Here is a 17,513-nt window from a genome sequence, read left to right as displayed (position 1 = left end):
GAGATGTGACTGATGGTTCCAGTGAGCAGTCCTGGGTCCATTACATCACAAACTGGCCGGTATTGGGTGATTCCTGCAAGATGTCAGACAGGAAGTGAAAAAAACTGTTTCATAGAAAGAGATAAATAATTCACTGGCATGATGCTTATGCTCACCACATAAGACTCCACTGCTGAAGAAAAGTGTGTAAAATACTAGAATATAGCCTGGTCCAGAGACTGAAATCAAACTATTTGGGTGTCTTAAAACACATTGCTTGAAAATTAAAATGCACTGCATAGCAACCCCAGAACTCCATACCATCAGTGAAGATGGAGGTGGGAACATGGGTATGTGGAGCTCTTTTCCAGCATACAATGCAGGCAAGATTCATATTATTATACAAAGAATGAGTAAATGTACAGATGGTCTTAATAATCTGCTGTGTCATTACAATTTATTACACATAACTTATGTGAATTTATGGTTTGATCAGAGGCATGCAAGTAACTAGTTATATTCACCTGAGTAACTTCTTGGAAAAGATATACTTTTAGGAGTAGTTTTACTGCAATGTACTTTTTACTTTTATTTGAGTAATATTAAATATTGCTGCTCTTGAGTAAAATTTCTAAAAAATACAAACATGTTTTAACCAAACATATGAGACAAATTAAGACAGTCAAGTAAAACTTTTTGTACGTAAGCTTTTCGGTTCTGTTTTCTATCTGCTGAGTACAGTACACTATTGTCACTGGAATAATTTTACCATGTTCTGACAAATGCACTACTGTAAGTATTGGTTTTACAAGTATTGAAAATATTTAATTTTGAAATGTTTCTTCTGCCTGAATTTGTGTTTTTGTGTCCTTTTTTCCTCAATTTACACTTTAATATACCAGAATTTGCAGATAACTTTGTTTTTTGTCTGTTTGGTGACATGTTTTAAATATCAAATAAGACATGCTGATTAGTAACTCGGCACTCTAGTACCCTTTTACCAAAATACTTTTTTTACTTGAGTAATTTCTTGGATACTTTTCTCTTTAATTTGAGTAAAAATATGTTGAAGTAGGACTGCTCTTGCTGGAGTACAATATACTCACTTCTGGGCAAAGTATCTGTTCATACTATTTTGAGTTTCCAGCGCTTTACATCATTTTTTAAAAAGTGGCATTCCCCTTTAAACCGTCCAGAGAAGCCGAACTTGTGTCCCCCTGCTGGCAGTTGGCTGATAGTGCTGTTTCCGACTGGCGGAGCTTTGGAGATGCTGACGGTGCTCCAGGAACAAGGTAAAAAGCACAGACTATTGTGATAAAATGTGTTGATAAAATGCTTTTATATTCACGCGAGACCAGTGGGCGCTAACATCGCGGGAAGTGAAGCAGGAGAAACGGCTAAATGTTTTGAAGCGACCAACCTGCTGTTAGCTAACACAGGGGTAGGTTACTAGCTTAACATTGGCGCAAAACGTTTGTACCTGTCAAGTTACATAATGCTGCTCAATTCCGTGAACTAGCATGTTAGCATCACTGTTTTGTTGATTTATGACCACGTCGGACATTTTACTGCAACGGTTGAGACTGGAAACCGTCGCCGCATAGAGGCGTGAATGAAAGCATAACTTTAGCTGCACTGACAGGAGTAACAAGCGAGCTCCTGTACATCATCTGGCTGAGGGAAACGGAACCAGACACTGAGGTGAGTTGCCTTTTAAAGGCAATGGGCAGCTAAAAATATAACTCCTCTCTATTTTCAAGCTTATGGTTATAAGCAAAGTTGCGATTTTCAGAACAGTTCTGTAAATTGTTTGTTTACAGCACTACTATCTTTAGTGTATCATGCTCTGTTCGTGCCTGTGGCTTCTTAACGGCATGACAAGACAATAACCGGTCCGCCGAGTCTCCCTTCTGGAGACGGTAGATCTGTGGCAGGCCAATGTCACATATAATCAAGCTGAAGTTAGCTCCCGATTTGGGAAATGGCAAAATGGCAATTCCACTTAATTTGTCAATAGCTATAGTCTTTAATCCGCTCAAGTTCAAAAACTGCGACACTTACATTGTCCAAACCTCCAGGTAAGCCCAAGTTTGTGATTTGTGAAACCTTAATTTGATTTTGGTTTTGTTTGAAGATACTTTGTATCGTAGTTTCTAAGGTGGACCACTTTTAGTGTGTTTCAGATGGAAAAGAAACACTAAAACAATCTCTTATTTAACTTTTAGTAATTATGAGCAACAATTCATGCTCAAAAGGCCATAATTAGATCAGTTCTGCAACGAAGAATGGGCAAAAAAAAATAGTTCTTAAAGGCAAATAAATAAATAAAACACACTTTTTTTATTTTCTGAAAGTTTCATTTTAAATTTGGAGAATTGAATTTAGAATATCTACTGTGAAGAGCTTGACTGACTCACTATATGACAAATCTACTTGCCACAGTCCATACTGTTTTCCAGCCCTCCCTGAACAGTTCAGTCTCCTCCTCCTTTCCCTTCTGTGTTTTCCCTCTGAAGAATATGTCATCTTACAAACTCAGGGTGAGTTACACAACCCGGCTGTCATGCAAAACAGGAACACGTGTTTTTAGGCGTTGCTTGAAAACACTTCTCTCACAGTCAACACAGACTGGTTACCCGCTGTTGGGGAAACAACTGCATCTCAGAGGAAATATATATATATATTTTTATTTTTAGAATCTCCAGTTTGACAGCTTAATTTTATTTTATTTTTTATTTTTTTTGAGATTAGAAGAACAAACTCAACATGTGCTTGCCTTACAGAGAGGACCATGCTACGAATATGATCAACCCCAATGGCTTCTCAAAATGCGAGGCGACTCTGCGAGCCAGGAGCCGGAGGAGGCCGCTTGCAGAGATGCTCCATCTGCTCTCAGCCGTCATCGTTTGGCTGGTGACCGGCACCACCATCTCCAGCCTCAACAAATGGATTTTCGCGGTTTACAACTTCAGGTACCCTCTGCTGCTGTCGGCGCTGCACATGCTGACGGCCATCGTGGTGGACTACGGGCTGATCAAGCTGCGGGTGATCCGACATAGAGGGGCCGCCGAGCAGGACCTGACTCCGAACGCTAAGTGTAAAGTGTTCCTGTTGAGTCTGACTTTCTGTGCCAGCATCGCCTTCGGAAACATCGGTCTAAACTATGTACAGCTGTCGTTTGCACAAATGATCTACACTACGACGCCGCTCTTCACTCTGGCCATCTCCTCTCTGATCCTGGGTAAGCAGCACCATATCATCAAATACACGGCCATGATGCCCATCTGCCTCGGAGCGTCCTTCAGCATCATGGGAGAAGTCCAGTTCGATCAGACCGGATGCTTCTTTGTGTTTGCAGCGACCATGTTGAGGGGTGTCAAGTCCATTCAGCAGAGTGAGTACAGTTTTTATTACCCCATAAAACAGTTAAAAGTACTTATTTTGTTAAATAAGTGACCCAAGCGAGATGCTTTCTGTACTTTTTGCACATGCCAGTCACTTCAGGGAACGTTTTTCCTCTGGACGCCACATCAGTTTGTGGTTGTGGAACAAGTTGATGACTCACTCCACAGTCTAGACACACCCTCACATTAAGGTGGAATGGTACTGCGGGCTTTCTGGTTGCCTAGGGAACATAATATAAACATTACTGCATGTCTGTGAGTGAGTAGAGTCTGCTGACAGCCTAATCTCATGTTTCTAATGTTTGATGATCCAAAAATGGTCAACGTCTTGTATAATGTGACAGTCTAGATTGTTTGTTTTTCTGATTGGGTTCGATGAACTTTGTTCAAGAAATTCTTTTGAACAAAAGTGCTGTGTTTGCCAGATTTGATCAAGTGGGTAAAAACATTGTGACAACAAACTGAACTTTTTGTTTGAAAAGCTCAGTGATGTCATGAGGACTAACTCTTGTTCTGATAATTATCTAATGTTTTGAACTCTTACTGAATCATTTGTTGCTCCGGCTAATTTAAAGCTGCTGGCTTCCTGTTTTGTATTGCACCACAGATGAGTGTTTGTTTGCAGTAGATTAATGGGCTGCAATGTCATTACGCTCGGCAACATGAACTTCGTCTGAGATGACACGAGTTTAAAAACATGCGTGGAGGCTCAATGTTTTGCTATAAACACAGTCGGATCTTCAGGTTTCTTGGTTGGTTGAACGGCTAAATCAGAGTTTTGCAGGGCTTCAAAATCTTACAATGGATTATCTAATTTTCAGCTATAAAAAGTCTTAAATGTATCCATCAAATGTACTTTATACATTACATTTTTCTGCTTGTTTTAAGTGTGTTGATAGCATCTGAGGCTGCTGTCTGTGTGTGTGTGTCATAATTCAGATATCCGTTTCTAAAAAAGTACAAGCCACCTTCCGCAATAAACAGGAGGCAATAAGCCAGGCTCCTGTGGCTGGCTTATTGTTGGCTGTTTTGGGATTTTAAATCAAGTCGTAGGTTAATAAAGTGAGGTTAAGCTTGTTTAAGTTATAACAAGTGTGTTTCTGCACAAATATAAAAGGACAGAACTGTTTCTAATCTAATGTTTGACATCATGTCAGAATAAACTTCCAAGTTTTTAGGTCAATTGGAATTAGCAAAAGTATTTTTATTTGTGAAATTCCCTTACTAACATACAAAGATAACGTCATTATTACTTTCTTCTCGATTCAGTAGTTTACATGTATTTGGTAGAATTGTCTTTCAAGCTCTATAAGTTAAGTCAAATGTTTATTATCCATTCATAAACTTTATTTTAGGACTTTTTAGCCCATTTCTCCTGACAGAACTGCTGTAACCACTTTTTATTTGTCTGGTCAATATAAATCATGATAAAATTGTAATGGCAATGCATTTTTAGTTTTAAATGTAAGTTACTAAAACCTTCACAATATGAAGAGGAACCCTCTTCATATTGTGATCCTGGCGTGGAAAGGGTTATCCCCCTGAAAGCTTCGGTGACACACGGCACAAGACTGCGGAAATGTTCTCGTTTTCTTCATTAAGTGGAGTTGAGTCAGTGTGCTGGAAGGAACATTAAGTTCTGCTGTTGTTTCTGGACTAGACGATGTAAACACAGTCCAGCAAATCAAATGTTCTGCAATGTAGTCTCAGGTTTCACGTAGCTATTTTCGTCCTCTGCCCGGCCGTAACACTTTCCCCTCGGTATATTCTGTTTCTCTGTCCCACATCAGGTCGAGTTTTTTGTTTGAACGTCAAATTAACTTACGGTGGCGCTTCAGCAGCTTGTGAGCTGGAGGCAAGCTTTCAGGGAGATTGCTCTGGTTGTAACTTGTCAGAAATCTGCAACGTCAGCTTTATTTTGCCAGCGACACGCCTGTAAAGAGAGAGAGGAGAAAAAGTACAGTTGGAAGAAAAATGTGTAAACAAAAAAAATAAAAAAAATCTTTCTCCAAACAAACAGAAACAAACTATTTCCAACAAAAACCTAAATGTTGCCTTTGTTGTTGTTTCTATAAGAGAGGAATACATAGGAACATTTGTCCATGATGACTCAGAGGGATATGAAACATGGCTTTGCATAATATACAGCAATATTCTTGCTATCAACATGATTTGACTATAAAAACACAGTAAGCAGTTATGAAAGTCACCTAAACCAAAACATTCCCATAATATGTGTTGCAGAATATCTGGGTCAGGACATGGAGATGCTGGATAGAGTTTGACACAGGAAGCTTTATTCATGCACTGAAAGATCTTTAACAAGAAACGAGTGTTTTCTACCAAAAACTCCAGTATCTCTTAGTAATTAAACACAATGAGTTAAGTGCAGTTTATGTACAGCAGGATCATAAGAGTAGGCCTTCTGATGACATGAGCAAAAATTTGTTCTGATCATATTTTTATGAACAATCTGTTCTTCTGGAAAAAAGTGTAAGAATAGCTTTTACACATCTGTGTGCTAGATGAAGTTATTGACCAAAGAAATGCATTTTTAGTAATGGTCAAAAACTTCAACAAACACTCTCAAAAACCTTGTTGAAAGCATTCCCAAAAGAGTTAAAGCTCTTGTAGCTGCAAAGGTGGGCGAACAAACATCATGTAAAACCCTTTAAATGAAGAAGGGGATGTAACCCAAGCTCATATACACATATGTGGAGTCAGACGGTCAGATGTTTTTAATTTCTTTCCTTTTTATTTTAGGCATTTTACTTCAGGAGGAGAAGATCAACTCCGTCTTCCTGCTCTACTTGATGTCCATTCCCAGCTTCTGCATCCTGGCTGTGGCCGCTCTGGCCTTGGAGAACTGGGCCATGCTGGAGTCGCCGCTGCATTACGACTGCCACCTGTGGGTCTTCATCCTGCTCAGCTGCCTGGGCTCGGTCATGTACAACCTGGCCAGCTGCTGCGTCATCACGCTCACCTCGGCAGTCACCCTGCACATCCTGGGCAACCTGAACGTGGTCGGCAACCTGCTGCTGTCCCAGCTGCTGTTCGGCAGCGAGCTGTCCGCACTCAGCTGCGCCGGCGCCGTGCTGACGCTGTCCGGCATGCTCATCTATCAGAACTCCGAGTTCATCGTTAGCTGCATGGACGCGCGCAAGGCGAAGCCCGAAGGGACCGATTTTGAATCCGAGTCTGGGGGGGATTCGGTTAAGCAGGAGGGGTTTGAGAAAACAAATCATCCACAAATAGTGGATGGGAAAGAGAAAATGGACTGATCTGAAAGTATAAAGAAAATGAAGAAAAATAATTACTGGATACACTGTAATTTGTGTCATGCAAGGGGCAGAACATTTCCTTCCTTCCCTGTGCCAACTCACTCATGTTCTTGACAGAATTAGACTCCACACAAAAAAAAAAAAAAAAAAAAAAAAAAAAAAACACCATGACCCTTCATGGAAAAGGTTCAAATCAATTCCTCATCTAGCCTATAGAGCTATATGCATGCATGAGCACACCGAACGGTTTGGTGCCGCTGAGGTTACAGACTCTGTCTCTCCTACTACTCCACTGTGAAAAGCATCGTCAGCTCCAGAGGGCTGGAATCAGTGTTCTCGGGGACGGTTGGTCAGGTTTGCAGAGACTCTGGAAGCACTTTTGCCCCGCATCTGATTAAACTCAAGTTTGTATTAAGAAGCTATATTTATGGTACTGTTGCCTTGTTCCATTTTGGACAGGGGCTGAGGTTTTATGGCAGCTTTTTTGTTGTTGTTGTTGCGTAAAGCAGGAGCCGGGTTGTTGTTGAGCTGAAACGTTCGGTGCAATGAGTCGCCTCTTTTCCACTGAAGCACATACTCACTAAGAGGCCGAAGCTGTGTGTTTTGTTCTCCTCTATGAACCTTTCCGTCACTCACCACTAAAAGCCCTACATTGTGTTCTCGAGAAGTCTCTGTTGGGTTAGTCCAATTATGAGCGGCACGTCGTCTTCCTCGCAGCGTACTTTGATAATTAGTGTCACAAGTTCTCTAAGGAACGTCGCTCAACTTTAGCTCGTCTTCCTCCTGTGGAAAAGGTCAAGAAAAATAAGAATGATGTTTCTTTTTAGCTCTATTCTTTTCACTGATGCTTTTTTCTTTTAGGGAGTTTGAAAAGAAAATATAGATTTTTTTTTTTATTATTATTATGAGCGTCTCGGCGAATATTGGCTGAAAATGCTGTAGGCTTTCTTCAAGTGTCATACAGTTGATACTAGTAAGCATTTGTCTCTGTCTAAGCTCTCCATTATGTGAAAGCATCCAGACTGCATGCGATCCACTCTGAATTCAGCATGTTTGGTATGCCAAATATTTACTTTATGTTGTTTTACAAGCTGTGTCAGTGGCTCCTTGTTGCTGTTGTTGTTCAGAGTTTGAGATCCTACGAAGTAACTCCACTATATATATATATATATATATATATATATATATATATATATATAAATCCCGTCACAACTTCATTATGTTTTGCCTACGAAAAAAAAACAACATATTTTTATTGCCAGGGTGCCATTTACAAATACATTTATCACAAGAATAATGAGATATAAAAAATGTAGGACCACTGTTTCTTTATAGCCCTAATTCAGTTTAAAAATTGTCTTTATTTATTTTAGATATGCAGAACATGGAATGATTCTGTACATGTAACACATTTCCATTGGTTTCCCTGTTTGTCTCAGCTGTTTAATAAGACACTGGAGCTCAATATTCAATCAGTAACATTCAAAAATTTCGATATAATGTTGCATAGAAACTAATACATTTACATATCAAGGACAAAATCTGTTTTTATTAATATTATGTTAAATGGATAACAGTTTGTGGGAGGATGCTTGTGTTGCACTGACAGGTTGCAGGGTTTCTGCTTATAAAGCCTGTGGTTCATTTTGTACATATTTGTTTTTGAGTGCAAAGCTTGTTGGATGTAAATAATTATTTTATTATATTTATGTATTTTGTAGCCCTTAATGGCTGGTTTAAACTCGACTGCTTAAAGAATGAACCATCTTTGCCTCATGCCTTATTTGGACATCCTGCAGATGAGGAAAAATAAACAAATCATTTGGACTGGAATAACAAATAAAGGAACTCAAGTCCCTCATCACTAATTTGGTGTGAATGAATTCTTCTGCTTTGTTTTAGGTGAACTTTCTGGAGTATTTTCACTCTTTGGCTTTAAAAAAAAAATTGCATGGCTTCATAAATTGTTAGGTAAGTTGGATATGTAGCAAACGAGTTATCATTTAGTTGAAATTGATGCCGCAAAGCAGAAAATAATGTCCAAAATAATTTTTCTGTGTTGAAATTCACTGCAGAATTAAAACATGGAATTGGAGGTTAAACAAAGTCTGTAAGCGTAGCTAGAGGTACAATAAAACAGCTTAGATCATTGTGTACTCATGTTTAAGAGTGGCCTAGTCAAAGTCATTACCTACTGGTAAATACAACTGAGAATCTGTAACGATCAAATGCTTCCTGACTGAGCTTGTGAAGGTTATAGTCATAGTTGTGAAACTATAAATACAGCGTTAGGTGTTTCTACTAAGGACTGACTCGGGTAGAGATAAATGCAAATGCACACCACACTTTTAAGATTTGTAATTCTGGGGAAAAAAATAAAAACCAAACCCATGCAGCTCACTTATTTATTCTGTTTATTTGTCAAGGCAGGTATGGGGACTGTTAGTTAAAGGTTAATTGCTTTAAATAATGGCACACCAGAACATTATCAGATAGTTGTAGGTAATTAGATATTTGAGTTGTGATTTTCTGACATGAATTGGCTGCAAGCTGCTTTAATATGTCATTTTCTAATCTTCATACATGTTATTTGGATATTAAAGCCTGAAGTTCTGCCACTGCCTCGCCCTGTGTGAAACCGGGATGGTTTCCGACCCCCGAGGTTTTCAGGAAAGCAAAGTCGGGCTCTCTGAAAACAGAAAATACTTTAGCAGTTCTACGAGGTCAACACTAGATGGCGCAGTTTATCTGATTCAGATACTAACCTGATGCCTGAATGTCCCTTAACTTTTAAACCACTAAACAATCTGCTGATGTTTTAATAATTTACCGATGTTTCCCGGCAGATGTCCGTGTTTGAATTCCAAATATGTGCTCTGTCCGTCCGCCTAAAGATTCCTCCACTTCTGTAAACAAAGTTCCTGTTCAGCCTTTTGCCTGAATAAGGCAGTGCTCCTCACTTTTTGTCCCTGTTAACCCTTCACATCCCATACCGCTGCTGCACTCTGAAGGTAAATTGCAATAAAAAGGATTCATGCAAAAACATTAAAACAGTGATCTGAAGAGATTCCTGATATCTTTGGCATCGCATCATCCTGGATCCTGTGACAGGAGGAGCAAAGATTCAGTGGTGGAGATGACAAAGATGGATGAATTCAGAGAGTTTCCTCCTCCTTCTCCTTTATCCTATTTTGGGAGGTTCACATAAGCAATCTGAACTCTCTCTCCCCTGAACAAGCATCTTTATGAAACGCTGAGATGTAAGTTGTGATCTTCTGCACAAGGTTTAACAGAGGAGAAAGAAAGCGAGACGGGAGTGTTGCATCCAGAACTCTGTCATCAGAGGAGCTGGTTTGCATCCTGATAACAGGTGAGTTGCACCAGACACCTAACCACAATGATTTTCCTATTCAAATATTTTTTTTTTTACATGCTACCGCTACCATGTTGTTCTCCTCATTTTGTGACATCAAGCTTAAAATATTTCGTCAGACTCGCGACATATTGTTTAGTTCTGCTATCAGACTGTTTTAGAAACCAGCTTTTTCCATAGCACTACTATATTTGTACATGTTGAAGGCTCTTGCTTAGTGCAGTTGCTCTGCTGCAATAAGAGGCGCTTCAGTTGGACTAATAATTTGTCACACAGCTGCTCATTTTTAAGCTGCTGTACATATTTCAGCTAGAAATGAATCTGGGCTTCCTGCTGTGTTTACAACATTCCAAAAAAAAAAAAAGAAAAAAAAAAATCTGAATTTGGGCAAGTTATGATATTTTGGATTTCTCTTCTTTTATATGACAGAAAGGCGCCTTCGGCTTTGTTTTGTTTTCATTCTTGTCACTAAGATCTTTCAGAAATGTGTTTACATATTTGCTTTGTTATGTCAGCTAACCAGGTTCGCTAATAAGACATGGAGTCAAAAAATGAAGGGTCAACGCTGTTGACCAGTGAGAAACTGGCCTCTATTGAGGATGAAGATGTTCTCAACAAAATGGTGAGCCCATAAAAAAAATGACACTACATTCATGCAAATTCCAAGTTCCTGGCATTATTGGGAGACTATCATTACATTCAATCTTTTTATCCTTTAGCTAGCGGCAACACTCGATTTTTCTTTGGGTAAACTGTAAAAAAATATACGGTTATTTAGCGACTGTTTTCCGCTTGCAGCTGGACAGTGCAGCAGATTTTGAAGAGAGGCGGATGATTCGAGCTGCTCTGAGGGATCTGCTCAAGAAAAAGAGAGGTAAAAATCATACAAGCACAAATTAAAAACCAAAAGGTTTGTTGTTTATTTGTATCATAGTCACTTGAGTCAGTACTTTTTTGAAGCATGTTTGGCTGCAGGTCTTTTGGAGTGTCCCTACCAGCATTGTACATTTTTTTGACTGGCTTCACCTGCTTGGTGCATGAAGACGATCTGTTGAGACTTCAGTGACATTTGAAACACTTACAAACCTGATTTATTCATCTTGTGGCCTTCAGTGAATGATGAAGGATAAAAGCCACAAGTTGATCTGTTAATAAAGTTGGTTTACAGTCCTTCCTTCTCGTGTTGCAAGTTTCAAGTCTTGCCACAGATTCTCCTCTTAATTTAAGTCTGGACTTTGACTGGGCCCTTCCAGCACGTAAACATGCATTTATCTAAACTATCTCATTGAAGTCTGGCTGTATGCCAAGAGTCACCGTACAGCTGGAAAAAGCAACTCCAACCCAGTCTCAAAGGGGATTTCTTTTCACTTTCTATCAACTTTGCCCTTCTATTTGGGAAAAGAATGATCAATATTTATCCTGCTGGTCGAATTTCTCACTAGGTCCGAGGATCTTTGCAACTCCTCTAGAGTTACCACGGACTTCACCTGCTTCTCTGATTTATTTTCTCTCCCTAACTTGTCTGCTTTGCTCATTATGTTGCTGTTGTCATCTAATGTTTTCTAACAAACCTCTGAGGCCTTCAAAGGACACCTCTGAAGCTAGGATTTCATTTTGGGGTATGCACACCAAGCTTTTCTGAGTTCAACTTTTGCGATCAGAAAAACGGGAGCAGGAGCGCGGGGTGAGGCAGCAAGACCTGAAGCAGCAGGGCTTGAATAAAGGAGGGACGACTGGAGGAGCAGTCAGCGTCGGAAGAGCAGTCGTGAACCAGCAGCCGTCGGTGAACAGTAAGTCTGATTCTCTGATGTCTCTCCTTTCTGCTTTACATCGCCGCTGAAAATGAATCTGTCGTGGTTTCAGAGTCAGCAGGTCAGCCGTCGTCCTCCACTCCAACCGGCAAGACCGCAGGCAGGTGAGAGACACGAGGAATTGAATTAGTTTGGCAACATAATTGTCAAAATATGGCATTTCTGCCATATTTTGACAATTATGGCAGAAATGCCATATTTCTGCTGCCACTTCTTTGAAAGTGAGATAATTAATGGCTGTTTTTCTGTCTCCTCTCCTCTGCAGGACCGGCCCTGCTGTTGTCTCAGCCCAGAAATGTTCCTTTGCTGAACCACCCAACGCTAAAAATGTCAAACAAATGCTTCTGGACTGGTGCAGGGCCAAAACAGAGCCATATGAGGTAAACCTCCATCCAGCAAGCTTTTGCCCTGATTTATTGCCCATATGAACTGTGCACAGTCCTGTCCCTGAATCCCACTTGGCCAGGGCTCTTGAAAACCGGTTGCTCTCTCTCTTGCGTGCGGCTAAAACAGGGGGTAGACATCCAGAACTTCTCCTCCAGTTGGAAAGACGGCATCGCCTTCTGCGCCTTGGTGCACCGATTCTACCCCGATGCGTTCGAATACTCCACCCTGAACCCCTACAAGCCCAGGGACAACTTCCAGCTGGCTTTCAGCACTGCAGAGTGAGCTCTCATCTCTCAGAGTGAAACGAGAATAAATGTAGTCTTCTGGGAGCGTATTGTCTGAGTTATCTGTGCTGACATCCTGTCCTCAGGAGGCTGGCAGGCTGCCCTCCTCTGCTGGATGCTGAGGACTTGGTGCGGATGAAGGAGCCCGACTGGAAGTGTGTGTACACGTACATCCAGGAGTTTTACCGCTGCCTGGTGGAGAAGGGGCTCGTCAAAACCAAGAAGCGCCCATAAGTCTCCGAGAGCCCACGAGTCACTGTGATCTTTCCAGATAAACGCAGCGAGAGAAAATTGAGGTCAAAAGGACGACTTTGTGATCATGTCCAGATAAATATTTACCATTCGATCAGAGCCATTTCACTGTGAACGAGCGGTGACAAATGGTTGGTACTAGTTCGCAGGGAATTGTTGCTGTCTGTGTGATTTAAGAGAACAGCTGGTGCTTAGGGTCAGTTCATTCCTCTGAGATTACACATCTGCATTAATCCCACTGTGAGTCTGAGCATGACCTTCGTGATGATGATGATGATGATGATGATGATGCTGTTGTCCAGCACTCGCTGCAGTTTGTGCGTCAGTTAAATAAATACTTATTTCATTATGCAACTTGCTTTTTTTCCCCCCTCTGCAAAAACAATTAAGATAAATGATATTTTTTCCGTAACCTTTGGCATGGAATGTGTAGACTGTATTGTCCAAATGCTGTGGAGTATGAAGTGTAATTCATACGGCTCAAAGTTATTTTCTTTATCAACATATATGCATTCAGATGAATATGAGTTGTGTTTTCTGTAGAACTGTCTTGAATTTTTAGAATTTTTTAACTGCTTTACCATTATTGAAAATAGTTTTAAAATATTGAAAAGGTTTTAAAATAAAACACACTCTTTAATAGTAATAATAATAATAATAATAATAATAATAATAAAATTTAATACATTATTAGTTAAATTATTAACTCTATTGTCCTCAGTTTTAGACAGTAAACATGAAGCATTTTAAAATATGCTTAGCCTGACAATTAAAATGTATCCATGATATTAAAACCTTGTTTTAACATCCTAGATTTCTCCAGTTCATCTTTGATTCCTCAGAGCATTTAAAGCGTGGCTGTCCAATGAGCATAAATTTGGTTGATGCAAAAAAAAAAAAACATTTTTAAAAGTTGTTTTGGTGCAAGTTTTGATGAGGTGAGACATTTAATAAATTAAAATTAAAGCCTTCCCCCCATTTTTTTTGTTTTGTTTTTGTTTTTGTTTTTTGGAGAATGATTTACAGATGTATTTTCCACAAAAATCAGACACTTTCTCTGTTTCATTAAAATATTTTGTGCATTGGATTGCAGGTGAAATGTAATATAACCAAAGTATTCGAGAATATAAAAAAAATAGTAAACTGGAAACATTACATACTGCTACTAATAACAGAAATCCTGATCCCACTCCAATTTATCAATGCATTTCATGCATGTGCAGAGATATTTCTACATAATATTGATCATTAACTTATATAAATGCAATTTTTGCCTCCATTCCCTTTGCTCTTTATTACATTTTAAACAGTTTGAACTAAACTTGACGAATGTTTTATAGATGATCAGCGCTTAAGTATTAAATTGCCATTTGGGGCATCAGAACAACAACCCCCAACAACATACGTTGCCCTTGTGATTTAAACAGAACGATGATCAATATGTTGCCAGCCAACATACGGGAATAAAACACACTTTGTTTTAATGTTGCAGATTGTCATGATCAAAAGTGCTCGTTTAAATACACCAGCTCAGCCTGGTATATAAAAGTTCGTACCACTACTATATCCGAAGCAAGTAATCATAGTTTATTGATATGTTGATTGATGCTGCCTTTCAGTGACGCACAGTTATCGGATTAATGCGTCACCCGCAGGACAGATGCACTGTTATTTCTGTCCGGCTGTACTTTGGCAGCTTTAAATTTCTCTGCCCTGTTCTGCCCGCCCCCAGCAGCCGTGAAGGGAGGGGAGGAGGGAGGATGGAGAGGTGCAGCCGGGTCGGTGAGGTGGAGGTACAGCCGTGATGCTGCGACCAACTGCGCTGCACTTAGACAGCATGCAGGATCATGGTGATGCAGTGTGGATTCAGTGTTTTGTTTTTTTGTGATCTGTTTTATTAGTGTAGCACAAATTATCAACATGCAAAGGGTTCGGGCGCACGACGCGTGACGGCTCTCTGTCCTGACTGCGCCGTGACGAGACGTCGGCTGTCAACGGAACCGACAGGTTCGACCTGCTGCGGGCTGCCTCCGGTCCGTTAATCGATCCCGGCTTGTTGGTGACAGTCTGGTGTCTTTGGTCGGTGTGTGCTACTGGAGAAAACCGAGATTCATGTTGTTCTTTTCAGTTCCTTCGTGATATCACCCTTGTGGTTCACCTTGGACTTAAAAATACGCACAAAAGGTAAGATTTGATTTGATGCTCACTGTTCCAGTTGATGTTGTCTCACGTTTCCGTCGTCTTGTAACGTAAACCTGCTGTTCAGACTTGCAGACTCATGGGGTTGGAATATTAAATAAGGCCGACTTCATGCTGGCTGTGAAAGTTTTGACTTTGAAAGTGAATCCAAACGTGTCTGGTCACTATTAACTCATTCTGCGATGTTAGGAGCTGAGTTTCTCTGTTTGACGGAGAGACACATTTGCATATGTTGAATAATTGAAGGAGAGGTGTATGATTTCTGTGTTGGGCTCACAGACAGTAAAATGGAGGTAGGTCTGCCGCCCTCCTTTAATGTAATCCATCCTCTTCCTGTGACCTGCAGCAGCCTGTCTGACATGCTTTGAAGTGGACTATTATCAGCAGCACAGCTGTGTGTCATAATGCAACTTTCACTTATGCAATCAGAAACGTAATAATACACTACATCTATGAAGGGGTCAAGGGCTAATGAGCATCACCAGGAAATTTAACTCCACTTAAAAAGGTAAGACAAAAAAAAAAAAAAGTTAGCTACAGCCCAGTTATGCAGTGATATGGTCAGTAATCCATATCAGAATAAACCCAACGGCTCTGCGATTTCCTCAGAGGTTTGTTAGAACATGAACAAACGTCATCAAGTCTGTTGATGGATAGAGCTGGTTTAATCTTGCAGGTTTAATTGCAGTCGAGTCCAGTTGTTTGAAGTAACAACCCAAAAGTCGGTGAGCATGTCTGCACAGCGCACCACTTTGGATTTGTGTTTGTAAAATAATTTTTTAAAACAATGCATCATTTAATTTCTTCTTCCACCTTGTGATCATGCACTACTTCTGGTCCAGGGGTTTCAAACTCATTTTCATTTTGGACCATGTCAGGATTGTGAAGTTCTTCAATGGGCTGGTTGTCGCAGACTTTTTGATAAAAACACTTAAGAAACCATTCAAACATGAATGAATAGTCTCAGTGAGTAACTCTTAAAATTAAATTATATTTAACATCTTTCCATATTGATGTAATTTGGTGATATACAGATGAAAGCTGTTTTGATTTGATTGATTAAATATTATTTACACACATAACTGTTACCTTAAAGGGTTTATAAATGTGTCCCTTTAGACAATAGAGAGCCACATAAAATGTGATGGTGGGCCAGATTTGGACCTTGAGTTTGACAACTTAATTTAAAAATTGATCCTGATATAACAATTTTTTAACAGTAAGGACTTAAAAACTAACGTTCTTTTCGATGCATTTTGAATGTTGCATGGCTTTTCTTTTTGAGAACTGCTCTCTGCATCCTGTTGCAGGCTGATGGATCGCCTTCCGCAGAAGCAGCTGGGCTCAGACCCTTGTGGTCCCAGCATGCTGCCTGGACCCTGCGCAGTGATCAGAGCGAGTCCAGCTTTACCTCCACAGCCTGCCGTCCCGGAGCCACATCTACTCAATCCATCGGAGGGGCTCAAGACACAGTCGGGACCGGACCTCACACAGGCGCCTACCAAAGGGACAGGCCGGCTGCAGTCCGGGGAGGATCGACTCACTCCTCCACTGTCAAGCATAAGTCGGCCCAGACCAACTGCTCTTGGGACTAGAACAGCCTCGAAGCCAGCCAAAGTCCCACTGGAATCGTCTAAGGAAATAGATTTGATCCCTGTTTGCATTCCGGCTCCTCACAGCGGTAACGCCTTGCCGCATTCCTCGTCAGAGCCCTCGTTCCTCCTGATCAACCCCCAGAGCCCGCAGCCTTACCTTAAACCAACTCTTAGCCCCAACCTGACCCCAAACCTGAGTCACAAACCCAGTCTGAAGCCTCAGCCCCAGAAGACCGCCTCGCCTGGGAGCGCAGCTCAGAGCCAGACTCAGTCTGAGGGGCCAGCAGGAGAGAACAATGACTTCAGGTAAGACCAGCAACACTCATGCTGAGTCATTTCCCTTGTTTTTCTCCTGATCCTTGCAGCAGGTGCTCGTCTGGAAGGAGAACTAACATGTGGTCCTCCATGTCACATGAATCAAAGCAGCAAATTTCTCTAAGAGCCGTAGGGGCCCGACACAGTCACAGACGCTTGGCTGATTTCCCACAGGCCCTTTAGCTGAAATCCTTGCTCATAAACAAAGACGGCTTGAAAAAACTCTTCAAACTCTCAGCAGCTCGTTTACACCAGCAGTAAATGTTGTCAGTCTTTAGACAGAGTGGTCCCAGTGCTGAGACAAACACACATTTTACACCTGCAGGATGTTTTTTTTACGTGTGAAATACGAAACTTCTTCAGTTGTGAACAGTCCATTCAGATCAACACAAAACAAAATACCATAAAAATATTCATTAATATTATTTTTTAAAATAAGGGGAACCAATTTGTTTGTTAAAAAATATAAAATCATGTGCTTACAATTACAGACATTGTATATATAATTTCTCCTAAATAAAAAGCTAAATAACTTTGTTGTATTTGGCCGGCTTTGTAGATAAAGTAGTTTATCTATCTATCTATCTATCTATCTATCTATCTATCTATCTATCTATCTATCTATCTATCTAT

General features: G+C 40.4%; 3 protein-coding genes across 5 annotated transcripts in view; all 3 read left to right on the top strand.

Annotated features, from left to right (window-relative positions):
- Positions 1-1,165: 1,165 nt before the first annotated feature.
- On the top strand, positions 1,166-7,839 carry slc35e4 (solute carrier family 35 member E4). 3 transcript variants are annotated; one of them, XM_007567396.2, is made up of 3 exons: positions 1,166-1,271; positions 2,763-3,373; positions 6,147-7,839. In XM_007567396.2, exons 2-3 carry the CDS (start codon positions 2,782-2,784, stop codon positions 6,662-6,664), a joined length of 1,110 nt encoding a protein of 369 aa, XP_007567458.1. In that variant the 5' UTR covers positions 1,166-1,271; positions 2,763-2,781; the 3' UTR covers positions 6,665-7,839. The 3 variants fall into 3 exon arrangements, with proteins under 3 accessions (XP_007567458.1, XP_007567451.1, XP_016534878.1); XM_007567389.2 differs by lacking the exon at positions 1,166-1,271 and adding an exon at positions 1,347-1,680; XM_016679392.1 differs by lacking the exon at positions 1,166-1,271 and having other exon boundaries at positions 2,519-3,373.
- Positions 7,840-8,622: 783 nt separating this feature from the next.
- smtna (smoothelin a) lies at positions 8,623-13,120 on the top strand. Its single transcript, XM_007567378.2, has 8 exons — positions 8,623-10,034; positions 10,553-10,659; positions 10,836-10,911; positions 11,699-11,827; positions 11,901-11,952; positions 12,114-12,228; positions 12,362-12,513; positions 12,606-13,120. Exons 2-8 carry the CDS (start codon positions 10,576-10,578, stop codon positions 12,751-12,753), a joined length of 756 nt encoding a protein of 251 aa, XP_007567440.1. The 5' UTR covers positions 8,623-10,034; positions 10,553-10,575; the 3' UTR covers positions 12,754-13,120.
- Positions 13,121-14,441: 1,321 nt separating this feature from the next.
- inpp5ja (inositol polyphosphate-5-phosphatase Ja) overlaps positions 14,442-17,513 on the top strand; it is a 10,740-nt gene continuing 7,668 nt past the window's right edge. The window contains exons 1-3 of the mRNA XM_016679302.1: positions 14,442-14,621; positions 14,700-14,955; positions 16,281-16,871. Of these exons, the coding sequence (XP_016534788.1) occupies positions 16,285-16,871 (587 nt within the window). The 5' untranslated portion in view covers positions 14,442-14,621; positions 14,700-14,955; positions 16,281-16,284. The remainder of the gene's footprint in view (positions 14,622-14,699; positions 14,956-16,280; positions 16,872-17,513) is intronic.

Source organism: Poecilia formosa, unplaced genomic scaffold, assembly GCF_000485575.1.
Source record: "Poecilia formosa unplaced genomic scaffold, Poecilia_formosa-5.1.2 Scaffold6, whole genome shotgun sequence".
Taxonomy (NCBI): domain Eukaryota; kingdom Metazoa; phylum Chordata; class Actinopteri; order Cyprinodontiformes; family Poeciliidae; genus Poecilia; species Poecilia formosa.
The sequence above is the reverse complement of the archived record's forward strand: the minus strand, read 5'-3'. Positions and strand labels throughout refer to the sequence as shown.